This window comes from Grampus griseus (genome assembly GCF_964374135.1).
Source record: "Grampus griseus genome assembly, chromosome: 5".
NCBI classification, from domain to species: Eukaryota; Metazoa; Chordata; class Mammalia; order Artiodactyla; family Delphinidae; genus Grampus; species Grampus griseus.
In genome coordinates this window covers 19,116,699-19,143,874 of record NC_138998.1, presented here as the reverse complement: position 1 = coordinate 19,143,874, position 27,176 = coordinate 19,116,699, and the positions used below count along the sequence as shown (strand labels likewise).

The window sequence follows — 27,176 nt, the reverse complement described above, 5'->3', positions numbered from 1 at the left end:
ACAGAAATAGACTGGAGAGATGCTCAAAGGAACTTCTTAGGCTGATGAAAATGTTCTACACCTTGACTGGGATGTCAAATTCTGTAGACTTTGTTCTATATAATTCTCAAATCAAAAAAATGTTAAAGGCTATAAAATAGATTTTATTTAAAACTCCTTTACCTCCAGACTATTCTAGGTCTGACATCCAAATCAGACAGGCTGAACTTCAGATTATTTGCTGTTTCCACAGGTGTTAAGAGAGATATACTCGCAGACTTTACGCAGCTACCAGGGCAACAATGCCAGGAAAACCTTTAATCAAGACTTGATAGTGCCTATTTGCAATCCGGAGAAGTAAACAAAGAACACCCCAATTATAAAAGCAGGTGAAACCCACCAAAAGACCTAATCAGGCACAATGTTGGCGTTCTGGATTCTCGTGACTGTGACCCTAGCCTCTGCTCACAATTCTGGTGAGCACTTTGAAGGGTAAGTGACTGACACCTTAAATGAGAAGCACTTCTTTGCTAGCCAAAAAATTTGAACACATTACCCAATTTTAAATTTTCTCTCCTTCCTCTGTATTTCACCATTCAGGGAGAAGGTGTTCCGTGTCAGTGTTGAAAATGAAAATGACATCAACTTACTCCGTGAGTTGGCCAGCACCAGGCAGGTAAATAACAATTCTATGCTATAGGGTTTCCTTCACACTTATTTTAAAATCTTAGATTACACTATGATTCCATCAAAGGAAGAATGACATGAAATATTAACTATAGCGCTTTTGTAGCAAGAAATAAAAACTTGAAAAACATTTAGTGCCCCCATGCCTTCTTTTTCTGCCTAAATTAGATTGCCATAAGCCCTATTATAAATCCAGGGTAACTTTTAAACAGCTTCCAGAGCATGACAACTGAATGAGCTGAAACTGTTGCAAAGGTCATAGAACATTTAATGTACAGTAACTTCCCTTCTAAGGCAAAAGAGAAAAATGATGAGCTTGGATATTACAGAAAAACTGGGCTTTTGTCCAACTTGATATTCATTTCCACATCCCATGTATCATCTGTTCTCTTTGATTTTCTTTCATTCCAAATCAAACAGCTTGAGTTTTCATGACCTTGATTCAGGCCCTCTTAATGATATGGCATGAAGGAGGTAAAGAAGGTAAAAAGCCAGGAGTGATTTTCATATTTTACTTTCAAGAAACCAAAATCTCTAGGCTACTTTATTTTAAAAAATTCACTGTATATGGGATGAAAACTGACAGTTTTAATTTTATATATATAGTGTGTCAGGAAGCTATTGCTGACCACAATAGTTTACTTGATCTAATGCTGTCTTTTCATGAATACAGAAACCAAAATATTCTACTAGCTCCTAAGTATCTATCTATCCATCCAACCATCTATCTTTCTATAGTTATCTTTTTAGCTTTTAAGGTGTGGAGGAAAAAAGAAGGTAAAGAGTGTCATAATCTGAAACAAATTCAGAAGGTTAGAATTGAAAGATAATATAAAGTCATCTACTGCAGCCTTCCACTCAAATTTGAACTTCCTCAGTGGAAACAGCATCCCTGGTTACTAGCCCTGATAAAAACTGTTTGAGTATTTCCGAGAATAGTAGGAATACTGCTTTTTCAAGGTAGCAAATTTGCCTTACAAATCTTTTTTTTTTTTTTTTTTTTTTTTTTTTTGCGGTACGCGGGCCTCTCACTGTTGCGGCCTCTCCCGTTGCAGAGCACAGGCTCCAGACATGCAGGCTCAGCGGCCATGGCTCACGGGCCCAGCCGCTCCACGGCATGTGGAATCTTCCTGGACCGGGGCACAAACCCGTGTCCCCTGCATTGGCAGGCGGACTCTCAACCACTGCACCACCAGGGAAGCCCTTACAAATGATTTTAATCGTTATACTGAGCTGAAAGCTACCTTCTCTATCTTTGACCCATTGGACCTAGCTGAGTCAAATACTGTCTCACTTCTAAGATTTATCTTTTCCAGGCCTTCCATCATTTCTCTTAGCACTGATCATTCTGGTCACCTCTGAATATAGCTCAATCTTTCTGTCTATATTTCTTTTTTAAAATGCAGCTCTCAGAATTGACAATGGACCTCCAGGTGTGCTCTGATTAATACATACTGTAGGACCATTGCCTGCTTTCATTTGTAAAGCAGACACTTATTAATGGGGCCTAAGATTCTTTTCAGCACCTTGAACAGTTAGAATGCTCTTAGCTTACAGAACACCTATTGCCGATCAAAACTATTAGGCTATTTTTTTCTCACATGAATCACCCTCAAGCAAGGTATTTTCCTTCTATACTTGCCTAATTGATTTTTTAACCTAAATGCAGGACTTTAGATTTACTCTGTTAAAAATTATCTTGATAGCATATTGAGACAGTTTTAAAAATTAACTCACTCATCCAAATAATTCTTTGCCCTAAGTTTGTATCACCAGCAAGTTTGATAAACATGCCTTCTTGACTTTTATCTTTGTCACTGATAAAGGAAAAACATTAAGTAAGTCAGGGGTCAGCACAGAATTAGAGGCACCCTTCATGGTTCATTCATTTAATACCTATTTATCATGAGGCTCCAATATGCCAGACACAGTGTTAAGTAAGCACTGAAAGTGGTTCATTAACCAACTCTCCTTGGATTAGTTTGCTCTACTACCCAAGTTACTGTGGTGTTACCTACAGCTAACACTGTGCTTTCCAGCTTGTAAAGAAGAATATAAATGCACAGACTTGGTCAAAAGCTTTGCTAAGATCCAGATTCAGCATCCTATCAGGCTAGTGGTCTCTTTCAAGAATAACATGCAGTTAATTGGGCTTGACTTATTCTTTTTTTTTTTTCTTTTTTTTGGCTTGACTTATTCTTGCTTTAAACCGTGCTGGCTCCCAAGGATCATGGCTTCCTTTTCTGAATATTCACAGTCCATCTGCTTCCAGTTTACTTTGCCAGTATCCATGCCAGGCCCCTGGAGCTCCCGCTCCTGGTATTCACGTGTCTTCCTGTTCACAAAATCCAAGACATGCCCCCTCCACTCCTCAGTGATCCCTTCAAGCTCTGATTCCTCCAAGATTGCTGAGAAAGTTCTGCAATCACATCCTCAGTATTTTTTTAGTTACCTAAAATTCAGCATTTTCTGTTGGCCAAGAGCAGAGAATCCGGACTCAGACTTCCTGGGTTCGATTCCTGGCTCTACCACTTGCTAGCTGGACCTTGGATGCCTCTCCGGGTCTCAACTTTCTCATTTGTCAAATAAGGAGAATAAGAGCATTTACCTTACAGGATTGTTGTGAGATTTAAAAGAATTAATATAAGTACTCAGAAAGAACTTACACAGTAAAAACTATGTAAGCGTTTGTTATCATTACTGTCATTAGATCCAGGATTTTGAATGCAATTTACATTACCAGACTAATCCCCTCTCTGCTTATCTATCCTGGGCCTCAATGTTCTCTTTCCAAAGAAGGTTTTTCTGCTAAAATCATAATATTTGAAAATTTCTTTACTTATGGTAATTTCATCTCTCAGTAGAAGTAGAAAAAACAAGAGATAGTATAAAACTCCTTAGAAAAGACAAAAGCCAAACAAGAGGTCAATCTGGCTACTTCCTCTCTTCCAGCTGCAAACATACTTTAGCTCCAAGCAGTGAGACTGCGTGTTTCTTCTTTATTCATTTTATTTCCAACATGATTGAAAAAGAGATTTTTAATCGACAGATGAACGGATAAAGAAGGTGTGGCACATATATACAACGGAATATTACTCAGCCATAAAAAGAAACGAAATTGAGTTATTTGTAGTGAGGTGGATGGACTTAGAGTCTGTCATACAGAGTGAAGTAAGTCAGAAAGAGAAAAACAAATACCGTATGCTAACACATATATATGGAATTTAAAAAAAAAAAATGGTTCTGAAGAACTTAGCGGCAAGACAGGAATAAAGACGTAGAGGTGGAGAATGGACTTGAGGACACGGGGAGGGGGAAGGATAAGCTGGAAGGAAGTGAGAGAGTGGCGTGGACTAATATATACTACCAAATATAAAATAGATAGCTAGTGGGAAGCAGCCGCATAGCACAGGGAGATCAGCTCGGTGCTTTGTGACCACCTAGAGGGGTGGGATAGGGAGGGTGGGAGGGAGATGCAAGAGGGAGGACATATGGGAATATATGTACACATATAGCTGATTCACTTTGTTATAAAGCAGAAACTAACACAACATTGTAAAGCAATTATACTCCAATAAAGATGTTAAAAAAAAAAAGGAAGTTTTACTCTCCTTAGCAATCTTGCAAGTGCAGCATATTCTGGACTGTAGCCTTCCTGATAAGATCATTACAAGGGCATCTAGTCTTTGTATTCATCCTTGGCCGTGTGTCCTTCCTCCTTGCTTTTGAACATGTCCTTTTAAAAGTTGAATGTATTGGAGAGACCTGTGACCACAATGGACTCTAGCAGCCTCCCTCTTTCCATATGTAATTGTATAGGAAGGGTTTCATTTTTATCTCCTTGTTCCTTTATTGGAGACATTCCCCACAAAACCTATTCTCTTTTCTCAGTACTTTCTTGAACTCTGTTTCTGTAGTTTCAGGTGCATGCCCAAGGTAACTTGGTTACAGTCTTCCAATGTTCCCAACACTTCCATTATGATTGTAAGCTTCTCCCTGCTGTCTGGAACTAGGCCTAGAGTAGAAGTCATTTCCTCTTCCAACAAGAAAGGAAAATTCCATCAAGATAAAGGAAGAGTCTATCATATGCTCAACTCATAGTCAAACGTAACGTGAAGAAACAAATTTGTGTAAATTTGTGAAGAACCAAAATTCCCCAACACAAGTATTTATTCTTTTATGAATCCTTCTTTTTCCCAAAAGAATTTAAGGTGAATACACTACTTGCTTTTGTGCTGGTTTTGTAATATATTTTAGGAAAGACTCTTTAAATATTAGCCAGCTGGCTGATTAAGTTGACATTCCCACAGTGGTATCACTTAAAGATATTCCTTTATCTTCCAACAAATGGTTGTCACTCAGGTTCCTGGATTTATAATTTTATAACCTTAGTTTTATAAATCCTTTACATATAATAATTCAATTCCCCATATCTCATATCACATATTTTACTCCACTTCCATATTTTAAACATAGATCTCATTCACAAAGTGTTGGTAATTACCGAAATTTATATTTATCTCCCTGTACCAATATTTTAAGTTCATTATTTGTGACCATACTTAATGCACTGTAAACATCTATAAGGCTATAATGTTGCTCCTGATTTTTGGCTCTGTTTCTCCTAAGAACTGGGGACTAACTACAGGTTACTAAGTCTGCATCATATTTGCCGGACTCCATAGTGTTGGATGTTGGTATGTTTGCTGACCAATTTTCTCCTTGTCAAAGGAGAGTTTTTACAGGACCTCAGGTTAGGTCTGCAAGTCTTCTGTCAAACATGCTTATGAGATTTCTCTACCCCATTTAAAAATATATATATATATATTCTTAAATGGGGTTGAGAAATTACATATATATATATATATATATATATATATATATTTCTCCCAATATTTGGCAGAACCAGGACAAACGTTTGTACAAGAGGTTAGACGATTAGGGAAGGCAACTTTCAACTTAATATCAGAAGGAAAACCATCAAAAGGCAATTAGGCTGTTCTGAAGTAGTACTAGGTATACTCAGGATTGTATCAGAACCATCACCAAGGATATTGTGCAGGTATTTGTCACTCTAAGTGGGAAGCTACCATCTTAATGTAGGTTCTTCCAGAGCAGACCCTTAGACAAAGATTCAAGGGCAAAGATTTCATTTGGAAAGTACAGGGAGCCTGGGTAGACAAGTGAGGAGTGATACAAAGAAGGGAGGGCAGCAAACAAAAGGGGCACTATTAAGCCAGCTATCACAGAGGATGACTAGAGCTTAATCCTACAGAGAAATTCCAGGAAAGGGTGCAAACCACAGGCATCAAAATTATCCCACCTGGGCTTCCCTGGTGGCGCAGTGGTTGAGAGTCCGCCTGCCGATGCAGGGGACACGGGTTCGTGCCCCGGTCTGGGAAGATCCCACATGTCGCGGAGCGGCTGCCCCGTGAGCCATGGCCATTGAGCCTGCGCGTCCGGAGCCTGCGCTCCGCAACGGGAGAGGCCACAACAGTGAGAGGCCCGCATACCGCAAAAAAAAAAAAAAAAAAAAAATTATCCCACCTGAGAAATGACAGATTTGGAATATTTAGACATCAACTTGCTAGGGTCATTGGTTAAGCACTTCTCTGGAAAGAGTTATTTCTTTGGCACCTCCTGCCTGCTGCGAGCTGTTAGGCTTTTTCCAGTTTGGGGGAGTTTTCAAGCACAGAGATGCACATCTTGGCAGTGGGGAGTCTCCTGAGCACGCTAAAAGGCTCCAGTGTTAAGTATGAGTGGGGCGCTGTCAAGTTGCCTACAGATGCTTGGAGGACTTTATGTGCTTTACCAATTCTAAACCTCTGTGTCTGTAATAAAGATACACCTCCCTCTCCCATCCCACCGTGGAATGACAGGCATTTATTAAGAACACAAATTCAGAGTTAACTTTTAAAAATATGCTTTCTCCTATAATGTGCTTGTCTTCATGGCCCTTCTCTTTACAATGCTGGCTAACTAGAATTCATCACCAGCCCTTGCTTTCTCTGTCTTTATCATGATAAGCCTTTATACTTCCTCCACTCCTTTTTTTTTTTTTTAATATTTATCTATTTATTTATTTGGCTGTGTTGGGTCTTAGTTGCAGCACGCAGGATCTTCGCTGTGCTCACGGGCTCTTCACTGCAGCGTGCAGGCTTCTCTGTAGCTGAGGCATGCGGGCTTCTAGAGCATGCAGGTTTAGTTGCTCCTTGGCATGTGAGATCTTAGTTCCCCAACCAGGGATCAAACCCACGTGCCCTGCACTGGCAGGCAGATTCTCAACCGCTGGACCACCAGGGAAGTCCCCCTCCACTATCTTTTAACCTCTCACCTTTATCCTCTCATCTTTGACTCAATAGATCACATTCTGCAGCCAATCCTTGTCAAATTATCAGTACTCTCTCTTTCCAATACCTTAGTGACAACCATACTCACACTATTTCTTCTGGAATCCCTCCTGTGTAATCCTAATGTCCCTGCCTCCCATTCCCCTGACCTTCCCTATGACCCTGACTCATGATTCAGTACCCTCTAGACATCTACAGAGGTTTGAAGATTACCAGGACAGGATATAGGCACCTGGATTCTCCACAGGTATATCTAAAATTGAGTCATCTTATTATCTTACATCATCAGTTTCTATTTCACAACCTCTAAGTGTGCCCAAACTCCCTTCTAAGTTCCAAAGCAATGGTCCTAAGTACCACCACCTGTCATATCTCCATCCTGAGACTAGCTCATAAATATCTAAACAGGTATTGAGTGAGAAACAGGGCAGAGAAAGATCCAATGTCAGGGTCACCTCAGGTTTCTAGGCCTTTACTCAGCTCAAGCAAAGAACAGAAAAACAGAGACCTGTGAGAGGCGGAATGTCATTGGTTAATATTTTCCCAAGGAAAAAGGAGATCTGAAACCACACATCCACAAAGAAAAACATTAGAATTATCAAATATGTCATACTACTTTTGTGCACAATTTCCTCTAAAATCTCCCCATGTCTGATTTGCTCACTAGTGTATTCCTAGTCTCAGGCACAGAGCCTAGCACATAGTAGGTCCTCAGTAATAGCTGATGAATAATTGAACAAATGAAAATGTCAGCACATTATTGGATCCTCAAGAATATTTTGTTTCTGGCCATGGTTCCAACATAACCACTGTGGAAAGATACATTTTTCCTCCCTGATGGATCCCCCACAGGTCAGGGATGTTCTTGGCTCCACACATTACTATGACTTGTATAGCACTGAGTTCCAAGATAAACTGATAAAATGAGTCCATTAAAAAGTAAGAGAAAGCTCAATTTCTCGCTTTTAAATTTTGTGGCTCCAGTTAATTCAGCATCATTCATTCAGCACATGCATCCACTACCACAAACATTGCTATCACAATAAGCAACTGTTCTAGAAAATCAATAAATAGAAGAGAGCAGTTATAGAATACTGCCATTAACTAGCATTATGGGAGATAATTATATGCTCTTCATGCTTGTTCATAATCAATTAATGCTATGTATGTATGTGTAAACACTTTTATTGACATCTAACTGCTTGGTCGCAACTCTTATTCATTCAAGGGAGAGATTTTTAAGAGATTTCATGGATAATTTGAGTCTGAAAATAACTCCCTGGAGTACAGCAATAGTGTGCTTGCTGGTGATAATTCGCCCATTGAATTATAGGCGTCCAGTACAATACATCTTATTCCTTATTCAGATTGACTTCTGGAAACCAGATTCTGTCACACAAATCAAACCTCACAGTACAGCTGACTTCCGTGTTAAAGCAGAAGATACTTTCACTGTGGAAGACTTTCTGAAGCAGAATGAACTACAATACGAGTAAGTTTATGTTTTATAGTTATGAAAATTCTCTCTCATGTATGCTCTCATCCTGGTCTCCAAAAAAAGCCTGAGAAGATAAAAATAAGACCAAGATAATGGCTTCCCCAGGGCCCCACAAATAGGTCATGGCAGAGCTGGCCCTGAATTCCAAGTCTTAAGATGTCAAGTCTGGTAGATTTTGTGTTTAGTTATTGCTCTAATAAAAACAGGTTTGACTCTTGAATCCCAACTCTTTAGCCAGATATTTGACCTGCTACTGGTTTACAAGTGATATATAGACTAAAGTCCAAACCGATGGATATTCTATTATCAGCCCAACACAGTTTTAGTCCCAAATCATATCAAGTCTTCTTGCCAGGTGATCACCAGACCTATTGTGAGCCATGAGGGTTCTTCATGCTCCTTTAGATTAAGGACCAGACTAGAGTCAGACTGAGTGGTCCTTCTCTCCTTTTTCCTCCCAAAGTCCCCAACTATCTCTAATGGTAGGAGAAGGCATGGAGAGAAGGACTGAAAGAAAGGAAAGTGGTTCCCCAAAGGCCTAGAGTAGAGTTGGCTAAGCTGATCACTCCATGAATCTTCCCCAAATACCGCACTGATCCATCTAAGCCTTTTAAGATGAGAATGTCCTCTAAGTGGAGACAGTTGTCCATCTGTTGATGCAACAAATAGATAGTGAGCATCTACATATAACAAATGCTGAAAAAATAGATAGGGCCCATCCCCTTCAGAGGAAAATGAACAAAGAATTACAATATGTGTAACAGATGTCAAGATGAGTAAAGAGCTGGAATTGCAGGGGAATAGATCAAGTCTAGGGATCACGGAGGGCCATAGTAGGAAAGGAGGTTTCAGCTGAGAACTAAAAGACGAGGAGTTAGCCAAACAAAGACAATGAAAAATCATAGTCTAGGTAGAGAACAGACTACATGTTAAGGCTTAGAACCTCCCTCAATCTGCATTTGAGGGAGGGAGGAAATGAGGTCTTTAGTCTAAAGCAGAGTTTTTCCTCCAGAAAGTGGATCAGCAAGGAGCAAAGAGACAATCTCACACACCAGTCTTGAACATTCAAGTGTTTATCCAACAATCCCCTACCATAAGCTCAAGTCTCCATTATATTTTGAGAAACTGTGACCTACATAATTTTAACAGATATTTTCTCTTATTTTTCACATCCTAAAACTACAGAATAGTATTTATGCTAGTAAAGATATCAGAATTGTCACCTATAAAATCTGCATCTCCATTAGAAGAAGTGGTACAGCATAATGCAACAAGCAAATGCCTTGGGAAAAAACAGACAAGGCTTAAATCCTGACTCTGCAGCTTCCTGGCTGTCTGACCTTGGATAATTTGCTTAACCTTTCTGAGCTTCCTTTGTCTTTATAAGGAAAGAATCCTTCTAACCTTACCTTCGTAAAGTGAAGATATATATAATGCCACTCTCAAAGGGCTGTTGTGAAGATGAAATAAAACAATATGTAAATAAACTTCAACTGATACTTTTATTGCTGTGAATGCTGCTATAGTTTACTCTTGTACAAAGAGGTAGATTATACATCTTTCAAAGGTCAACAGAAACTGTTTTGTTTAACCCCATTATCATGCTTCACACAGCTTAGCTATCTGCTTCTGCTTGAGGGAAGTGTCAAAATGTGACCTTAAGAATTGACCGTCTTTTTAAAACAAAGATATAATACAGTAAGTTTCAAAATGTGATTAAGAGTCACGTCTGTGATATTTTGCTCTTTTTATTACACTAGGAAGGACTTCTAAAATCCTAGCCTATAGGAGCCCTTAATAATATTCAAAAAGATGAGTTTCCTTATAGTTCTTTAAGAAAAACAGAAGGAAGACCGGTGACCATAAGCTAACCCTAGCCACCTGAATTGACATCCTAATTCTACTCAGAACACAAAGTAGTAAAACAGCTTCTAATCAGGTAACAATCTCCTTTTACCGGGAGGAAAATTCATGTCTTTTTTTAATGCGTAAACGTTTAGGGAATTGTGTATGAATGCTGTCTCACGTAGAATATAGGATGTTCCCTGAAGGCTAAGATCTTGTTAATTTTTGCTTAGCACATTTGTGGCATATAATTTCCTAAATATTAAGTAATAATAACTCCCTAGAAATCCTGGAGCAGCACACCAGCAATATGCTTGCCGGGGCTGCAAGCAGTCCCTGTGCATCCCATTATTACCTCATGTGGTAACTAATATGTATTTAGATGGTTTCCTGCTGGCAAGAATTTGCAGTTGTTTTTTCTATGTAACAGGAACCATCTACTGTACAAGTTCTACCAAAATAGCTTTTCAGATTTTTCAGTGGTTCCAACCCTCTTCACTAAGACTTTCATCATTTGGTAGTTTTAATCAGATTCTGAATTACCATGGGAAAAAATTAAAAATGTGTGCACCAAGAAAAATAACAGAATTTTTAATAGATCTTTATTGGAGTGTAATTGCTTCACAATACTGTGTTAGTTTCTGTTGTACAACAAAGTGAATCAGCCATATGCATAAATATATCTCCATATCCCCTCCCTCTTGAGCCTCCCTCCCAACCCTCCCTATCCCACTCCTGTAGGTGGTCACAAAGCACCGAGCTGATCTCCCTGCGCTATGCGGCTGCTTCCCACTAGCTACCCATTTTACATTTGGTAGTGTATAAATGTCCATGCCACTCTCTCACTTCACCCCAGCTTCCCCCACCACCCCATGTCTGCAAGTCCATTATCTAAGTCTATGTCTTTATTCTGCCCCGACACTAGGTTCATCAGTACCATTTTCTTTTTTTTTTAGATTCCATATATATGTGTTAGAATACGGTATTTGTTTTTCTCTTTCTGACTTACTTCACTCTGTACGACAGACTCTAGGTCTATCCACCTCACTACAAATAACTCAGTTTCATTTCTTTTTATGGCTGAGTAATATTCCATTGTATATATGTGCCACATCTTCTTTATCCATTCATCTGTCGATGGATAGTTAGGTTGCTTCTATGTCCTGGCTATTGTAAATAGTACTGCAATGAACATTAGGGTCCATATGTCTTTTTGAATTATGGTTTTCTCTGCGTACATGCCCAGTAGTGGGATTGCTGGGTCATATGGTAATTCTATTTTTAGTTTTTTAAGGAACCTCCATACTGTTCTCCATAGTGGCTGTATAAATTTACATTCCCACCAACAGTGCAAGAGGGTTCCCTTTTCACCACACCCTTTCCACTATTTATTGTTTCTAGATTTTTTTATAATGGCCATTCTGACTGCTGTGAGGTGATACCTCACTGTATTTTTTTTTTTTGTTTTTTTTTTTTGCAATACACGGGCCTCTCACTGCTGTGGCCTCTCCCGCTGCAGAGCACAGGCCCCAGACGTGCAGGCCCAGCGGCCATAGCCCACAGGCCCAGCCGCTCCGCAGCATGTGGTATCCTCCCGGACCGGGACACGAACCCGTGCCCCCCGCGTCGGCAGGCGGACTCCCAACCACTGCGCCACCAGGGAAGCCCCTCACTGTAGTTTTGATTTGCATTTCTCTAGTAATTAGTGATGTTGAGCATCTTTTCATGTGCCTCTTGGCTATGTGTATGTTTTCTTCGGTGAAATGTCTATTTAGGTCTTCTGCCCATTTTTGGATTGGATTGTTTTTTTGATAGTGAGCTCCATGAGCTGTTTGTATATTTTGGAGATTAATCCTTTCTCTGTTATTTCATTTGCAAGTATTTTCTCCCGTTCTGATGGTTGTCTTTTCATCGTGTTTATGGTTTCCTTTGCTGTGCAAAAGCTTTGAAGTTTCATTAGGTCCCATTTGTTTATTTTTGTTTTTATTTCCATTACTCTAGGAGGTGGGTCAAAAAAGATCTTGCTGTGGTTTATGTCAAAGAGTGTTCTGCCTATGTTTTCCTCTAAGAGTTTTATACTGTCTGGTCTTATATTTATGTCTTTAATCCGCTTTGAGTTTATTTTTGTGTATGGTGTTAGGGAGTGTTCTAATTTCATTCTTTTCCATGTAGCTGTCCAGTTTTCCCAGCACCACTTATTGAAGAGACTGTCTTTTCTCCATTGTATATTCTTGCCTCCTTTGTCATAAATTAGGTTGACCATATGTGTGTGGGTTTATCTCTGGGCTTTCTATCCTGTTCCACTGATCTATATTTCTGTTTTTGTGCCAGTACCATACTGTCTTGATTACTGTAGCTTTGTAGTATAGTTTGAAGTCAGGGAGCCTGATTCCTCCAGCTCTGTTTTCATCCCTCAAGACTGCTTTGGCTATTCAGGGTCTTTTGTGTTTCCATACAAATTGTAAAATTTTTTGTTCTAATTCTGTGAAGAATGCCACTGGTAGTTTGAAAGGGATTGCATTGAATCTGTAGATTGCTTTGGGTACTACAGTCATTTTCACAATGTTGATTCTTCCTATCCAAGAACATGGCATATTTCTCCATCTGTTTATCTCATCTTTAATTTCTTTCATCAGTGTTTTATAGTTTTCTGAGTACAAGTCTTTTGTCTCCTTAGGTAGGTTTATTCCTAGGTATTTTATTCTTTTTGTTGCAGTGGTAGATGGGATTGTTTCCCTAATTTCTCTTTCTGATTTTTCGTTGTTAGTGTATAGGAATGCCAGAGATTTCTGTGCATTAATTTTGTATCTTGCAAGCTTACCAAATTCTCTGATTAGTTCTAGTTGTTTTCTGGTGGCATCTTTAGGATTTTCTATGTATAGTATCATGTCATCTGCAAACAGTGACAGTTTTACTTCTTCTTTTCCATTTTGTATCCCTTTTATTTCTTTTTTCTTCTCTGATTGCCATGACTAGGACTTCCAAAACTATGTTGAATAAGAGCAGCAAGAGGGTACAACCTTGTCTTCTTCCTGATCTTAGTGGAAATGCTTTCAGTTTTTCACCACTGAGTATAGTATTTGCTGTGGGTTTGTCATATATGGCCTTTATTATATTGTGGTAGGTTCCCTCTATGACCATTTTCTGAAGAGTTTTTAACATAAATTGGTGTTGAATTTTGACAAAAGCTTTTTCTGCATCTATTGAGATGATAATATGGTTTTTATCCTTCAATTTGTTAATATGGTGTATCACATTGATTGATTTGCATATATTGAAGAATCCCTGCATCCCTGGGATAAATCCCACTTGATCATGGTGTATGATCCTTTTAATATGTTGTTGGATTCTGTTTGCTAGTATTTTGTTGAGGATTTTTGCATCTATATTCATCTGTGATATTGTTCTATAGTTTTCTTTTTTTGTGATACCTCTCTGGTTTTGGTATCAGGGTGATGGTGGCTTCATAGAATGAATTTGAGAGTGTTCCTCCATCTGCAATGTTTTGGAAGAGTTTGAGAAGGATGGGTGCTAGCTCTTCTCTAAATATTTGATAGAATTTGCCTGTGAAGCCATCTGGTCCTGGACTTTTGTTTGTTGGAAGATTTTTAATTACACTTTCAATTTCATTACTTGTGATAGGTCTGTTTATATTTTCTAATTCTTCCTGGTTCAGTCTTGGAAAATTGTACCTTTCCAAGAATTTGTCCATTTCTTCATGGTTGTCCATTTTATTGGCATATAGTTGTTTGTAGTAGTCTCTTATAATCCTTTGTATTTCTGTAGTGTCAGTTGTGATTTTCCTTTATCATTTCTAATTTTATTGATTTGCATCCTCTCTCTTATTTTCTGAATGAGTCTGGCTAAGGGTTTGTCAGTTTTGTTTATTTTCTCAAAGAACCAACTTTTAGTTTTATTAATATTTGCTATTGTTTCCTTCATTTCTATTGCATTTATTTCTGCTCCGATCTTTATGATTTCTTTCCTTCTATACTGACATTGGTTTTCTTTGTGTTTCTTTCCCTAGCTGCTTTAGGTATAGGGTTAGATTGTTTATTTGAGATTTTTCTTGTTTCTTGAGGTGAGACTGAATTTCTATAAACTTCCCTCTTAGAAATGCTTTTGCTGCATCCCATAGGTTTTGGGTCATTATGTTTTTGTTGTCATTTGTTTCTATGTATTTTTTTCTTCTTTGATTTCTTCAGTGATCTCTTGGTTATTTAGTAGTACACTTCAGCCTCCATGTATTTGTGGGTTTTACAGGTTTTTCCCTGTAATTGATTTCCAGTCTCATAGCATTGTGGTCAGAAAAGATGCTTGATACGATTTTCAATTTTCTTAAATTTTCTGAGGCTTGATTTGTGACCCAAGATGTGATCTATCCTGGAGAATGTTCCATGTGCACTTGAGAAGAAAGTGTATTCTGCCACTTTCAGGTGGAACATCCTATAAATATCAATTAAATCTATCTGGTCTACTGTGTCATTTAAAGCTTGTGTTTCCTTATTTATTTTCTATTTGGATGATCTGTCAATTGGTGTAAGTGGGGTGTTAAAGTCCCCTATTTTTATTGTGTTACTGTTGATTTCCCATTTCATGGTTGTTAGCATTTGCCTTATGTATTGAGATGCTCCTATGTTGGGTGCATAAACATTTATAATTGTTATATCTTCTTCTTGCATTGATCCCTTGATCATTATGTAGTGTCCTTCCTTATCTCTTGTAACAGCCTTTATTTTAAAGTCTACTTCATCTGATATGAGTTTGCTACTCCAGCTTTCTTTTGATCTCCATTTGCATGGGATATCTTTTTCCATCCCTTCACTTTCAGTCTGTATGTGTCCCTAGGTCTGAAGTGGGTCTCTTGTAGACAGCATATATATGGGTCTTGTTTCTGTATCATTCAGCCAGTCTGTGTCTTTTGGTTGGAGCATTTAATCCATTTACATTCAAGGTTATTATTTTTTTTTCTTTTCACACACACACACTGTATTTTTTTTACAACAGATAAATTGACACCAAGCATTGTAAATGGATGACCACAACAAAAGCAACAATGATTGCAATTACCAAACACAAAACACACTCATACTATGTCATAATATTGACATTCAGTCCTGTAATCCTCCACTGTAACAGCTCCTTTACTTTGCAATGAAAACTGATTTGTATATTTTTGGCCTCTGAGTCCTTGTGGGATTTTTTTTTAATTCAAACAGAAAGTCACAAAAATTATAATCATCCTCATCAGTTCACTCAGTCCCATGTAATTAATTTTTTTAATCTTGATCTTTTGTTAGCACTTTTAAGAATTCATCAGTTTTCCATTAGAGTTCTGAAAATGCTTATTCATTCAGTTCAGCAGTATAGTTACCAGAAACCTGTACTTGTCAGAGTCTTTTCCATGAATTCCTTGAAGATGAAACCCTTTTATAGGAACATTTTTGCAAAAGCATCAGAGTATACCCAGAACTATCTGTAAATGACAAAAGACTTAAAAGTGACCACGGTAAAAGATTTGATGAAAGTTCGTAATAATGCAATTGACAAGGAAATTTAGTTATTTCTGAGATATACATTTCAAATAACTAGAATTATGACTTATAACATTATACCAGAACATATAAGATTTTTAGAAATTTCATGTAATGTCTGAAACATTTATATTAACATATTTCCATACAAATAACCCAAAGAAAGTTTAGTATTATTTGTTTTTTGTTTGTTTGTGTGTTTATACTGCAGGTTCTTATTAGTCATCAATTTTATACACATCAGTGTATACATGTCAATCCCAATTGCCCAATTCAGCACACCACCATCCCCACCCCCCGCAGCTTTCCCCCGCTTGGTGTCCATACGTTTGTTCTCTACATCTGTGTCTCAACTTCTGCCCTGCAAACTGGTTCATCTGTATCAAGGTTATTATTGATATGTATGTTCCTATTACCATTTTCTTAATTGTTTTGGGTTTGTTTTTGTGGGTCTTTCCTTCTCTTGTGTTTCCCACCTAGAGAAGTTTCTTTAGCATTTGTTGTAAAGCTGGTTTGGTGGTGATGAATTCTCTTAGCTTTTGTTTGTCTGAAAAGCTTTTGATTTCTCTGTTGAATCTGAATGAGATCATTGCTGGGTAGAGCAATCTTGGCTGTAGGTTCTTCTCTTTCATCACTTTAAGTATATCCTGCTACTCCCTTCTGGCCTGCAGAGTTTCTGCTGAAAAATCAGCTGATAACCTTATGGGGATTCCTTTGTATGTTATTTTTTGTTTTCCCTTGCTTCTTTTAATATTTTTTCTTTGAATTTAATTTTTGTTAGTTTGATTAATATGTGTCTTGGTGTGTTTTTCCTAGGGTTTATCCTGTATGGGATGCTCTGTGCTTCCTGGATTTGGGTGACTATTTCCTTTCCCATGTTTGGGAAGTTTTCCACTATAATCTCTTCAAATGTTTTCTCAGACCCATTATTTTTCTTTTTCTGGGACCCCTATAATTTGAATGTTGGTGAGTTTAGTGTTGTCCCAGAGTTCTCTGAGATTGTCTTCAACTCTTTTCATTCTTTTTTCTTTGTTCTGTTCCTCAGCAGTTATTTCCACCATTTTGTCTTCCCACTCACTTATTCGTTCTTCTGCCTCAGTTATTCTGTTATTGATTCCTTCTAGTGTATTTTCCATTTCAGTTACTGTGTTTTTCATCTCTGTTTGTTTGTTCTTTAGTACTTCTAGATCTTTGTTAAACATTTCTTGTATTTTCTCAATCTGTGCCTCCATTCTATTTCAGAGATTCTGGATCATCTTTACTATCATTACTTTGAATTCTTTTTCAGGTAGATTGCCTACTTCCTCTTCATTTATTTGGTCTTGTAGATTTTTACCTTGCTTCTTCATCTGTGACATTTTTATTTTGCCGTCTCAATTTTCTTTTTCCTTTTTTTTTATAAGTGACATTGTGTTCCTGTCTTACTGGTTGTTGGGCCTGAGGCTTCCAACACTGGAGTTTGTAGGCTGTTGGGTAGAGCTGGGTCTTGGTGCTGAGATGAGGACCTCCAGGAGACCTCACTCCAATGAATATTCCCTGGGGTGTGAGGCTCTCTGTTAGTCCAGTGGTTCGGACTCAGAGCTCCCACCACAGGAGCTTCGTCCCAACCCCTGGCTCATAAACCAAGATCCTGAAAGTCGTGCAGGATGGCCAAAAAAAAAAAAAAAGGACAATAACAAAGTAAAAAATAAAATCAGACTTAGAAACTAACAGCTATGTTAGAAAACATATAAAAATAAAAATATAGACGAAACAACAACTGGAAGGTAAAACAGAGCCACAATAGTAAAAAAGAGGAGAAGGAAGAAAAAAAAAGGTGGAAAAGGCCTTGGCTGTGGAGGGCAGGGCCTAAGCAGGGGTGAGGTTTGGGTGGTGGGCGGGGCCTCTGCTTAGGACCCACAGGCCTGGAAAAGTCCGAGGGTGGGGGAGCCTTAGGCTCAACAGAAGATGCCCAGGTATGCTTCCCACCTCTAGTCTCAGAGGGCAGAGGACCCCACCTGGGAGCCCAGCAGGCTTCCTCCACTCCTCTCCTGTTCCTCCTGGAGGTCCCCTCTCACCTGCCTCTCCTGATCTCCCTCCTATGCCCCCAGGGCCCACGTGGCCTAGAGGGGACTTTGGAGTGCAGGGGACTGGCTTGGGAGCTCAGCAGGCTCCCCCAGCCCAAGTGGGTGGAGCAAACGCCCTCTGCTCCTTTCTACTCCTCTGGTCCTGGAGGACCCCTCCCACCTACCTTTCCTGTTCTCTCCTGGGCTCCCTCCTATGCTCCCAGGACCAACCCGGCCTGGAGGGGACCTCTGAGGGCATAGGACCTGGCCTGAGAGCTGGGCAGACTTCCTTGGCCGATTGGGCAGGGGAAACGCTGGGCCCATTCCCCTCCTGATCTGAGTCCCCAAGGGTCCCTCTCAGCCACCCCTCAGGGGCGCCGGTCCTGTCCAGCCTCCGTATTCCCACGTCCTACCAGTTCGCTTGGGGGGTCTTCCCGTTTCCTTGGGCATCGGTGTCCCCCACCAGCATCCAGCAGGCACCCTAGTTATGGGGAGACGTGAACTCTGCATCTTCCCACACTGCCATCTTGACTTCACCCCCCCCCCAATAACTGTATTTTTAAATGCTTATGTCACACGCTAGGTACAGAAAGACTAGGAATTGGATGGTGTAAATCTCCCACTTATGGTTCTGAAGCCAAGTTGACAGAATCTTTCGGTGGGTGGGCCTTCACAGAATTCCTTCTTACAAATTTCAGTAAGGTGGTCTATGCCTTATCCAATGCAGGAAGAGACTGATGGTTGCTATCTGCCTATAACATTTTTCTGCATATTTCAGATTCGATCAGTAAAGTGTCCTTGGATAACAATGTGTACATAGTAATGTTCTTCAATAGCAACGGGTGCGTAGTCTGGGGACTGACCTAATACTCCTTTTTCAGGAATCTGAAAAGGGGAGAAAACTAACTCATGTCTCTACTCCTCAGACATTGTGTTTCTTGCTTTGTTGGGAGTCCCATTATCTAATTTGCCTGCATGCTAAAAAAAAAAAAAAAAAAAAAAAAAGAAGAAGTGGGATAGCACTATAAAAGGAACATATAAAAGTATAAAATAGTGTACATGCCTCTGTATTTTGGAGCTGTAATGCAGTCCCTATTACATTATGAGTCATTATTTTAATCTCCTAGAATAGAAGCTCATTATTTAGTAATCATATTTTGTAATGTGGCTAAAGTAGTACTTTGTTCTAAACCTAATAAAATCATAGGGCTGGAAAGGATCATTTAAGGCCAATTTCCCACCTTCAGGCAAAAGCACCACATTTCAACCTCATTCTGATACTCTTTTGCAAGTTACTAGAGGACACTTTTGGGTGTCATCTTAAATCTAACTGGTTTTATTATGCTTCCTTGTCCTGATTATTGATGAAAATGTTTAAATATTAACATAATAATAACTCTAACAGATTGTCTCTTCTTAGTACCAAACAAAACACTAACCTCCACATTGTCACTTATTCTCCCAAATAATTCGAATTTGAGGATTGTATGCAAAAGAAGGATATTGCAATATGCTGTGAAAGCCCTATTTCCCCCCTCTACTCAGAGCTGGTTCCTGGTAGGTCAGAGATCATTATGGTTACGGTCTTAGGGACAAATGTCTACTGAATGTCCTGAGGCTGTAGAATGCCTGGGAGCAATTAACTGATGATTTCTTTTCTCTGGGCAGCCACTAAGAAGCCATGTAACCTAGGTGATTATTTTACTCGCTGTCAATGGAAAATCTTGTTAAGGTGTCATTTACCATTTCCTCTTGGATTTTTAGTTTTGCCATTCTGTCAGAGAAGTTCATCCTTGTTAGGCAGGATTTGTTCTTTCGAACTGATAATCTTGGAATACAGTTGTTTTCTTAAAGGTTTCTGCCTGTTGATTTTCAGTTTTCAATGTTTTTGTTTTACTTGTTTCGGTTTTGTTTTTAGTTTTTAGCTATATTTGACAATCATTTACCTAAACTATCTCTATTCTAGATGTTTCCCTAGAGTTTATGAAGGTGGTAACTGGCAACTTTACTGTAGTTTAATTTTTTTTCTTCATAAACCTTGGAAGACATCTATGTAAATGACCAAGGCCTAGGAATTTGAGTCAAGTCATTGCATTTTAGAACTGAAAAGGACATTGAATACCAGCTAATAAATATCCCATTATACAAATTATGAAATAAGGCCCAGAGATTAAATGACTTTGCTGAAACTAATTTACATGTTAGGCAAAACTATGACCCTGATCTTTTGATTTCTAATTCTAGATTCTTTCTAATTCCCCCCTATTCCCTAACAATCCAATTTAGGTGTTGAATATAATTAATTATAGCACTTACTATAATCATTGTTCCTAAGTATAGTCCGCAGAATGACTGTCCCTCCTAAATGTCTACATCCCAACCCCTAGAACATCTGAATATATGCTAATGACAAAGAGAAGTTAGGATTGCAGATGGAATTAAGGTTTGCTAAGCAGCTGAACTTAAAATAGGTAGATTATCCTAAATTGTCCTGAGAAGTCCAAAGTAACCACAGGGTCCTTACAAGTGGAAGAAGGAGGCAGAAGAGGAAGTCAGAGTGATGAAACATGAGAAGGACTTGAGCTGCTATTGCTGGCTTTGAAGATGGAGAAGGGCAAACAGCCAAGGAATGTGGGCAGCCTTTAAAGGGCAAGGAATCAGACTCTCCCCTAGAGCTTCCAGAAAGCACTTCACTGTTCACATGTTGATCGTAGCCCAGTGAGACCTGTGTTGGATTTCTAAGCTGTAAAATAATAAATTCATATAGTTTTAAGCCACTTAGTTTGTGGTAACTTATAGCAGCCATAGAAATGAAAGCACTAACAAAGTACTGATGGCTGCTTAATGGGAAATGTTCTTTCCACAGAATAAATATTAAACTCTTCTCCTTTTCCTTTTTTTTTTTTTAATACTACCTTAAGATAGTTAAGCCCTTAAGACAGTATTTGCCTCTTGCTAGGAAACAAATATCATTTAGTATTAATTTATGGTATTTTCCATAAACAGACACAAGTTCATGCACAGTTAAACAAAAGAAGGAGACAGCAGGAGGGAGGTTCAGAGGATGTCCCTGACATACTTCATCAGAATGCCCTTGGGGCAGCCGGAGGAGAAGTAGACTTTTGATATGCGGCTACAATTCTCTGTGTGTCAGATAAAAACATTTCAAGGCTTGACTGTGGATAATAGAAGTTTCTGTAAACTAACTACTGCCCATGATATTTACAGTCTATGATCAAGGACATTAATGCTCATAAAATTTTGTCCCTTCAGAACACACTTTCCACTCAAAAGTAGCAAAGAGAAACAAAGTCATATATACCCACACCTTCACATGTGCCTCTTATAATAAGACCTTTCACCTGAATAATCATTTTTAGAAATAAGCAAGCCTCAAAGTTTCTGTCACCAATTGTCATATTACCTTACTACAGAACCATTCTTACATTACTTTAAACCAGCCAAAAGAAAGGCAAGCAGAAACAAATACTTTAAACTCAGTATTCTTTGGTCTAAAAAAATCTTTAGCTTGTCAATAATTCTGAATTTCCACCCAGCAAGATATTTTTCTCAAAACCTAGAGAAAGGCCTCAGGTGACTGGCTGTCCCAATCTACTACTACTGGGATTGAGTAGGTTCCTGGGACATGGGACTTTCAGTGCTAAAACAAGGAAAATCTTGAGGAAGAAAGACCACTGATAGGGCTTAAGGGCATGCTTCTGTGTTGAGCCGAAGGCCCTGATGCAGAATGCCCCAGGTACCAGGGAAATCATTTTCCAAGTTTAAGGTCCAAGGACCCCCAAACAGGTGAAGTTTGGGCCAAAGAAGAGCCTGCCTTGCTCATAGTCTCCAGTATCCTTCTCAATGATTTACTTACTTTGTGATGAGTAGCTCAAGTTGAAAGGCATAATCAGAGGACAGATCTGATGACTTCATGGAGAATGTACTGTACAATTGGCTAAAGCAGAAACTCTGGGTTTTTGCTGACTGGGAAACATGCTTATGTTTACAGGAGCACCCCCTTTGATTTATTACAGGGTATTAATAAGCAACCTCAGATCTGTGCTGGAGGCTCAGTTTGATAGCAAGGTCCGTGCAACTGGACACAGTTACGAGAAGTACAACAACTGGGAAACGGTATGATGCGCACGTGATTTAGACAGACATTGCTTTGGGAATTGAACCAAGAATGTCACATTAACCCACAAATGGTTCCATTTGGTAGATAGAGGCTTGGACTCAACAAGTCGCCAGCGAAAATCCAGACCTCATCTCTCGCAGTGCCATCGGAACTACATTTTTAGGAAACACTATGTACCTCCTCAAGGTAATCCTTTTTAACCATAACCTTCCCATGTCTGAGGGCTTTAAATCAATGAATTCTAACACATTAACATCTGTTTCACAGACATATTCATCCCAAACATAGTTATAACTCTTTCCCTGCCTCAAACAGATTCCCCAGATTGTTTCATCATATGTGAATTTTTAAATCATTATTTTGATTTATTCAAAAGAAAAAATGCAATAAAATAAGAGAAGTCCTATAAATTTAACCACATTCCTGTAAGCAATGTAAATGATCATCTACCTTGATGAAATTGTCCTCTCCCAGATGTTGTTTGCAAATCCATTTGCTAAAGAGGTTCATAAACTTCATATCTATCAGACAACGGTACACAGCGTATCAACAATTTGTTTCTGTCGTCCTCTAATGCCATTTTTATCATGAAATTCTAATGAAGAAAATAGAAAGACATGGAATAAATGGGAGAGAAGGAAAACTTCTTACAAGATTAGCAACAATCATGATTACTTCTAATTACTCATCCAGTTGTCTTGGTCACGTCTCCTAATAGCAGCAGCAGAAAATAACCTCCATGTGAGTACAATTAAGCAGGGTAATCAAGCATCTTCTGAAAAATATGAGCTTGTCAAGCTTAATAAAAATAATAAACAGCCATGTAAGCCTTCAGCTCAAATACTGTGAGTGTCTAGAGGCAAGAACATACCGTGCTAGTATTATGTTTTAATTTAATCATGGAATGTACCTCTTGCTGCTGTCAGGTTTCACCTGTTGAGTCCAAAGCCCAGATGGGTAGTGAATGTTCACCCCTGAATATGATGAATCACAGTTTCCCTTTTCCTTTTGTTTGTAATAGGTTGGCAGACCTGGACCAAATAAGCCTGCCATTTTCATGGACTGCGGTTTCCATGCCAGAGAGTGGATTTCCCCTGCATTTTGCCAGTGGTTTGTGAGAGAGGTCAGTATGTAGAATGATTACTGGCAGAGGAAAGTAGAAAGTATTTTTTTTTATTTCAATCAATCCCTTGTAAACTAACTATAATAAAAGAGAATAATACCATAGAAAAATTCATAATTCCAAGGTCCAAGCTATAAAGGTCACCAAGAAACTTGATAAGGCAAAATTTTTAAACAGCTAGCAAATGGTATTTATTTGTATTTCACTCATCTTAACTTTCTTACCCACCTTTGGTAGAAAGGCTAACAGGTAGTAAATATCGTGGATAGGTCATTTAAAAGTTAATGATTGTGGAAAAACCACTAACTTGATCATTATCTCCTAGATAATAATCAATGTATACTTCAGAGTAAAAGAAAACAATACGTAGTGGTCCCTATTCTAAATGATACTGTTTTCCACTCCTTTATAATTCTAATGGTAAGATATATGTAAAAACCCTTTTAAATATCCATGAGTCCATAATGATATAGATGATTCAATAAATTAAAAAAAGGGAGAGAAGGAACAACTCTTTCTTATAGAAGAATTACAACTAATAGGTGTACAAATGAGCAAAATAGAAAGTTACCATTAGAACACCACAGTAATAACTACTTCATGAAAATCTACAGGTGGATATAAGGATTAGTGGGTAAAAGTTTAAAGAGAACTAGGTTATTTGCAGCAGCAAAGTATCTCTTAAAAAATATGTATTACATTACAAAGGCAAAATTTACAGTGGAGAAGCCTAGCAGAAACTACCTTAACCAAGTGATCAAGGTTAACAACACCTGTGTCAAAGTCACAAAGGAAAGTCTGAGGAATTGTCACAGATAAGAGGAGACGTGATGACCAACTACAATGCGGGGAAGCTGGGTAAAAGGTATATGAGAACTCCCTGTATCTGCAACTCTTCTATAAGTCTAAAATTATTTCAAAAGTAAAGTTTAAAATATTGAAATACTTTAAAAATGTAAGACTATTATTATATACAAGATAATTTCTTTTGGGTAAAGCACTTCTGTATCTATTCTTTAGGCTCCTGGTTTCTAGACATGTTATGTGTCCAATTGGCACCATTTAATTTCAGTGAGTATCTCACTATCTGCCCTCTAGAAAGAAAGACTTTCATCATTACTTTGGTTACCTCTAATCACAGACCACTAACAGAACATGGTTCTATAGCTCTTCCAACATAAAAAGCACATGCTTTACCATGTGTTATTTTAATAAACATACATGTATAAAGCCATGAAGAATATATAAAAACTGTTACTACACAGAAACCATAAATACCTTAAAAATCTCTTCAAGCAAGCCTAGGGAAGAGTTGAATGTAAATTTAATATAATCCTGGGGCTGAAGAACTGTGACTAAGAGAACATAATAAATGGGTATGAGGTCCTTCATTCATAGATAGGTATCCACATCACTTAGCAGGGAGAGCTAGACCCTTAACAGAGTTCCCTTCTCAAGTAAGAGGAATAAGACGACTTCCATCATTATGCAACTTGAGACTTGGTGAAAGCCTCTCCAAAATCCATCAGTGTGATCTCACTTCCTAGTGGGAGCCTTTTTCATTCTTCTTCTTCTACTGAGACCATCTACAGGAGGTCTCACCAAAATTAAACAAATTTCTAGATGACAGTATTAGGAACATGCAGAGCCATCCACAGACATTCCTTACTTACTAGGAATACCCTCATAGCCTACTAACTTTGAAAAAAAGTTCTTACCCTCATATCCTACTAACTTTGAAAAAAAGTTATTACAGTTACCATTTCAAAGGAAATGAGTATTCACATTCTCTAAGTCTTTAATTTTATTGAATTTTCGTTCATCTTTAAAGTAAATAGTTAAAATAAAAAGTAATAATTATATGAGGTATATATGGATGAAATAGAGCAGGGGTCCCCAACGCCCGGGCTGTGGACTGGTACCCATCCACGGCCTGTCAGGAACTGGGCCGCACAGCAGGAGGCGAGTGGCGGGTGAGCGAGTGAAGCTTCATCTGCCGCTCCCCAGCACTCGCGTTACCGCGTGAACCATCACTCGCGTTACCGCCTGAACACCCCCCACCCCCATCCGTGGAAAAATTGTCTTCCACGAAACCAGTGCCTGGTGCCAAAAAGGTTGGGGACCACTGAAACAGAGTATCCTAGAAAAAGGGAAGAACTAGAAACTATTTTAAACAAAACTGTCAGTAATATTTTGCTATTTGCTTTTTAAATATTAATAATATCTACTTCAAAAGGGGATGCCACTTTTGTTACCAAAGTCAACATTCATCTCGTCTATGTAAATTTTAGCAGCATAATGCATTCCATTTTTCCATGAAATTCTGCTTTGTAATTTACACACAGGCTGCTCGCACCTATGGACATGACAGAAACATGACAGAATTTCTCAACAAGCTAGACTTTTATGTCTTGCCTGTGGTCAATATCGATGGCTACATCTATACCTGGACCAAGGTATATGAACCAATACTGAGAGGGGCTAATGAAATTAAAACCAACCACTTTCTACTATACTTGTCCTAACCATAAACTGCACTTTTCAGTACCGAATGTGGAGAAAGACCCGCTCCACCAACGCTGGATCCACCTGCATTGGCACAGACCCCAACAGAAATTTTGATGCTGGTTGGTGCAGTAAGTATCTGGCTGGCCATTTTGCATGCATCTTTTGAAAAGCATAGGAAGAAAGTAACAGGAAAACACAATAGTGTCTAAAATAAGAAAAAAATATAAAATTTTATATTTTAGAGTTCTAACTTTCTGAAAGCACAGACAATAAACAGCTTGTTTATTCAGTCAATAAAAATGTATTGCTTATTCTATTATGTTCCCAGCTGTGCTAGACGCTGGAAACATAAGACTGAACAAACCAGACATAATCCTGCTACTTGTGGAATGTAAAATCTAGAGGAGACCATCATTAAATAATTATTTAAACAATTATTTAAATAAAATTGTGATTATAATTTTGTGATTCAACTCTCAGTAAATGATTATACTAATATAGAAATTTCTCATGGATATTAGTTTATCCCTACTTATTAATCTTCTTACACTATATTGATCTCATTGTTTAGCACTACACAGGGACATATTGGTGATTTCACATGCAACTTTTTAGCCTGTTAGCTTAAAAACACCCTACTCTTGTGACTAAATGTATGCATACTTTATAATGTACACATGCATGAGGATGATTATAAAAATTCTTGTGAAAACAACTTATTTTTTAACTCTCTAATTTGAAATTTTGAAACATGACCTGTGGGAACGTCAGCAGATGACCATTTGCCATTAACAACAATACGTTTTTCCAGCTATCGGAGCCTCTAAAAACCCCTGTGATGAAACTTACTGTGGATCTGCTGCAGAGTCTGAAAAAGAGACCAAGGCCCTGGCTAATTTCATCCGCAATCACCTCTCTTCCATCAAAGCATATCTGACAATCCACTCATACTCCCAGATGATACTCTACCCTTACTCCTATGATTACAAACTCCCCAAGAACAATGCTGAGTTGGTAAGTAGTCATGGTAGTAGATATAGTATTTCACTGTTGAGATTTTTAAATTCTATTCCTGGAAAAAATATATATATATACAAAAAATTTCGGGAAGTTCCATTCTTGATTTTCGGTAATAGAAGCAAAAAACTTACCAACACAGATTTACAAGGCATCTGAAATTGGCTACATACATTGGCTAGAAGAAATGTGATTTTGATGTAGGGAATGATCGCCAAAATGCGGTTAATTCACTAATCTTCAAAATGACAACAGTTCCACTTCCTCCTGCTTCACCACAGCACTGACACACATGATGATTTCAGACGCATCTGAGGTAATCTACAAAGTTCCTTCACCTCATACATAATCTTAATCAGAAAGTCAATTTTATCAAGTTGCCTTGAGCTAGATTTGACATGCACAGGCAGAGTATGGCAGATGTCGTTAGGAATTTGCACATTTGGTTG

The 27,176-nt window shown here is 38.4% G+C and overlaps 1 protein-coding gene across 1 annotated transcript in view; it reads left to right on the top strand.

The window, feature by feature from the left end:
- Positions 1-400: 400 nt before the first annotated feature.
- Positions 401-27,176, top strand: part of CPB1 (carboxypeptidase B1) — a gene marked incomplete at its 5' end in the record, with an annotated part of 39,852 nt that continues 13,076 nt past the window's right edge. Inside the window, 9 exons of the mRNA XM_082654617.1 lie at positions 401-471; positions 580-655; positions 8,384-8,508; positions 21,976-22,075; positions 22,164-22,265; positions 23,101-23,202; positions 25,548-25,658; positions 25,748-25,838; positions 26,522-26,724. Coding sequence (XP_082510743.1) covers positions 401-471; positions 580-655; positions 8,384-8,508; positions 21,976-22,075; positions 22,164-22,265; positions 23,101-23,202; positions 25,548-25,658; positions 25,748-25,838; positions 26,522-26,724 — 981 coding nt within the window. The remainder of the gene's footprint in view (positions 472-579; positions 656-8,383; positions 8,509-21,975; positions 22,076-22,163; positions 22,266-23,100; positions 23,203-25,547; positions 25,659-25,747; positions 25,839-26,521; positions 26,725-27,176) is intronic.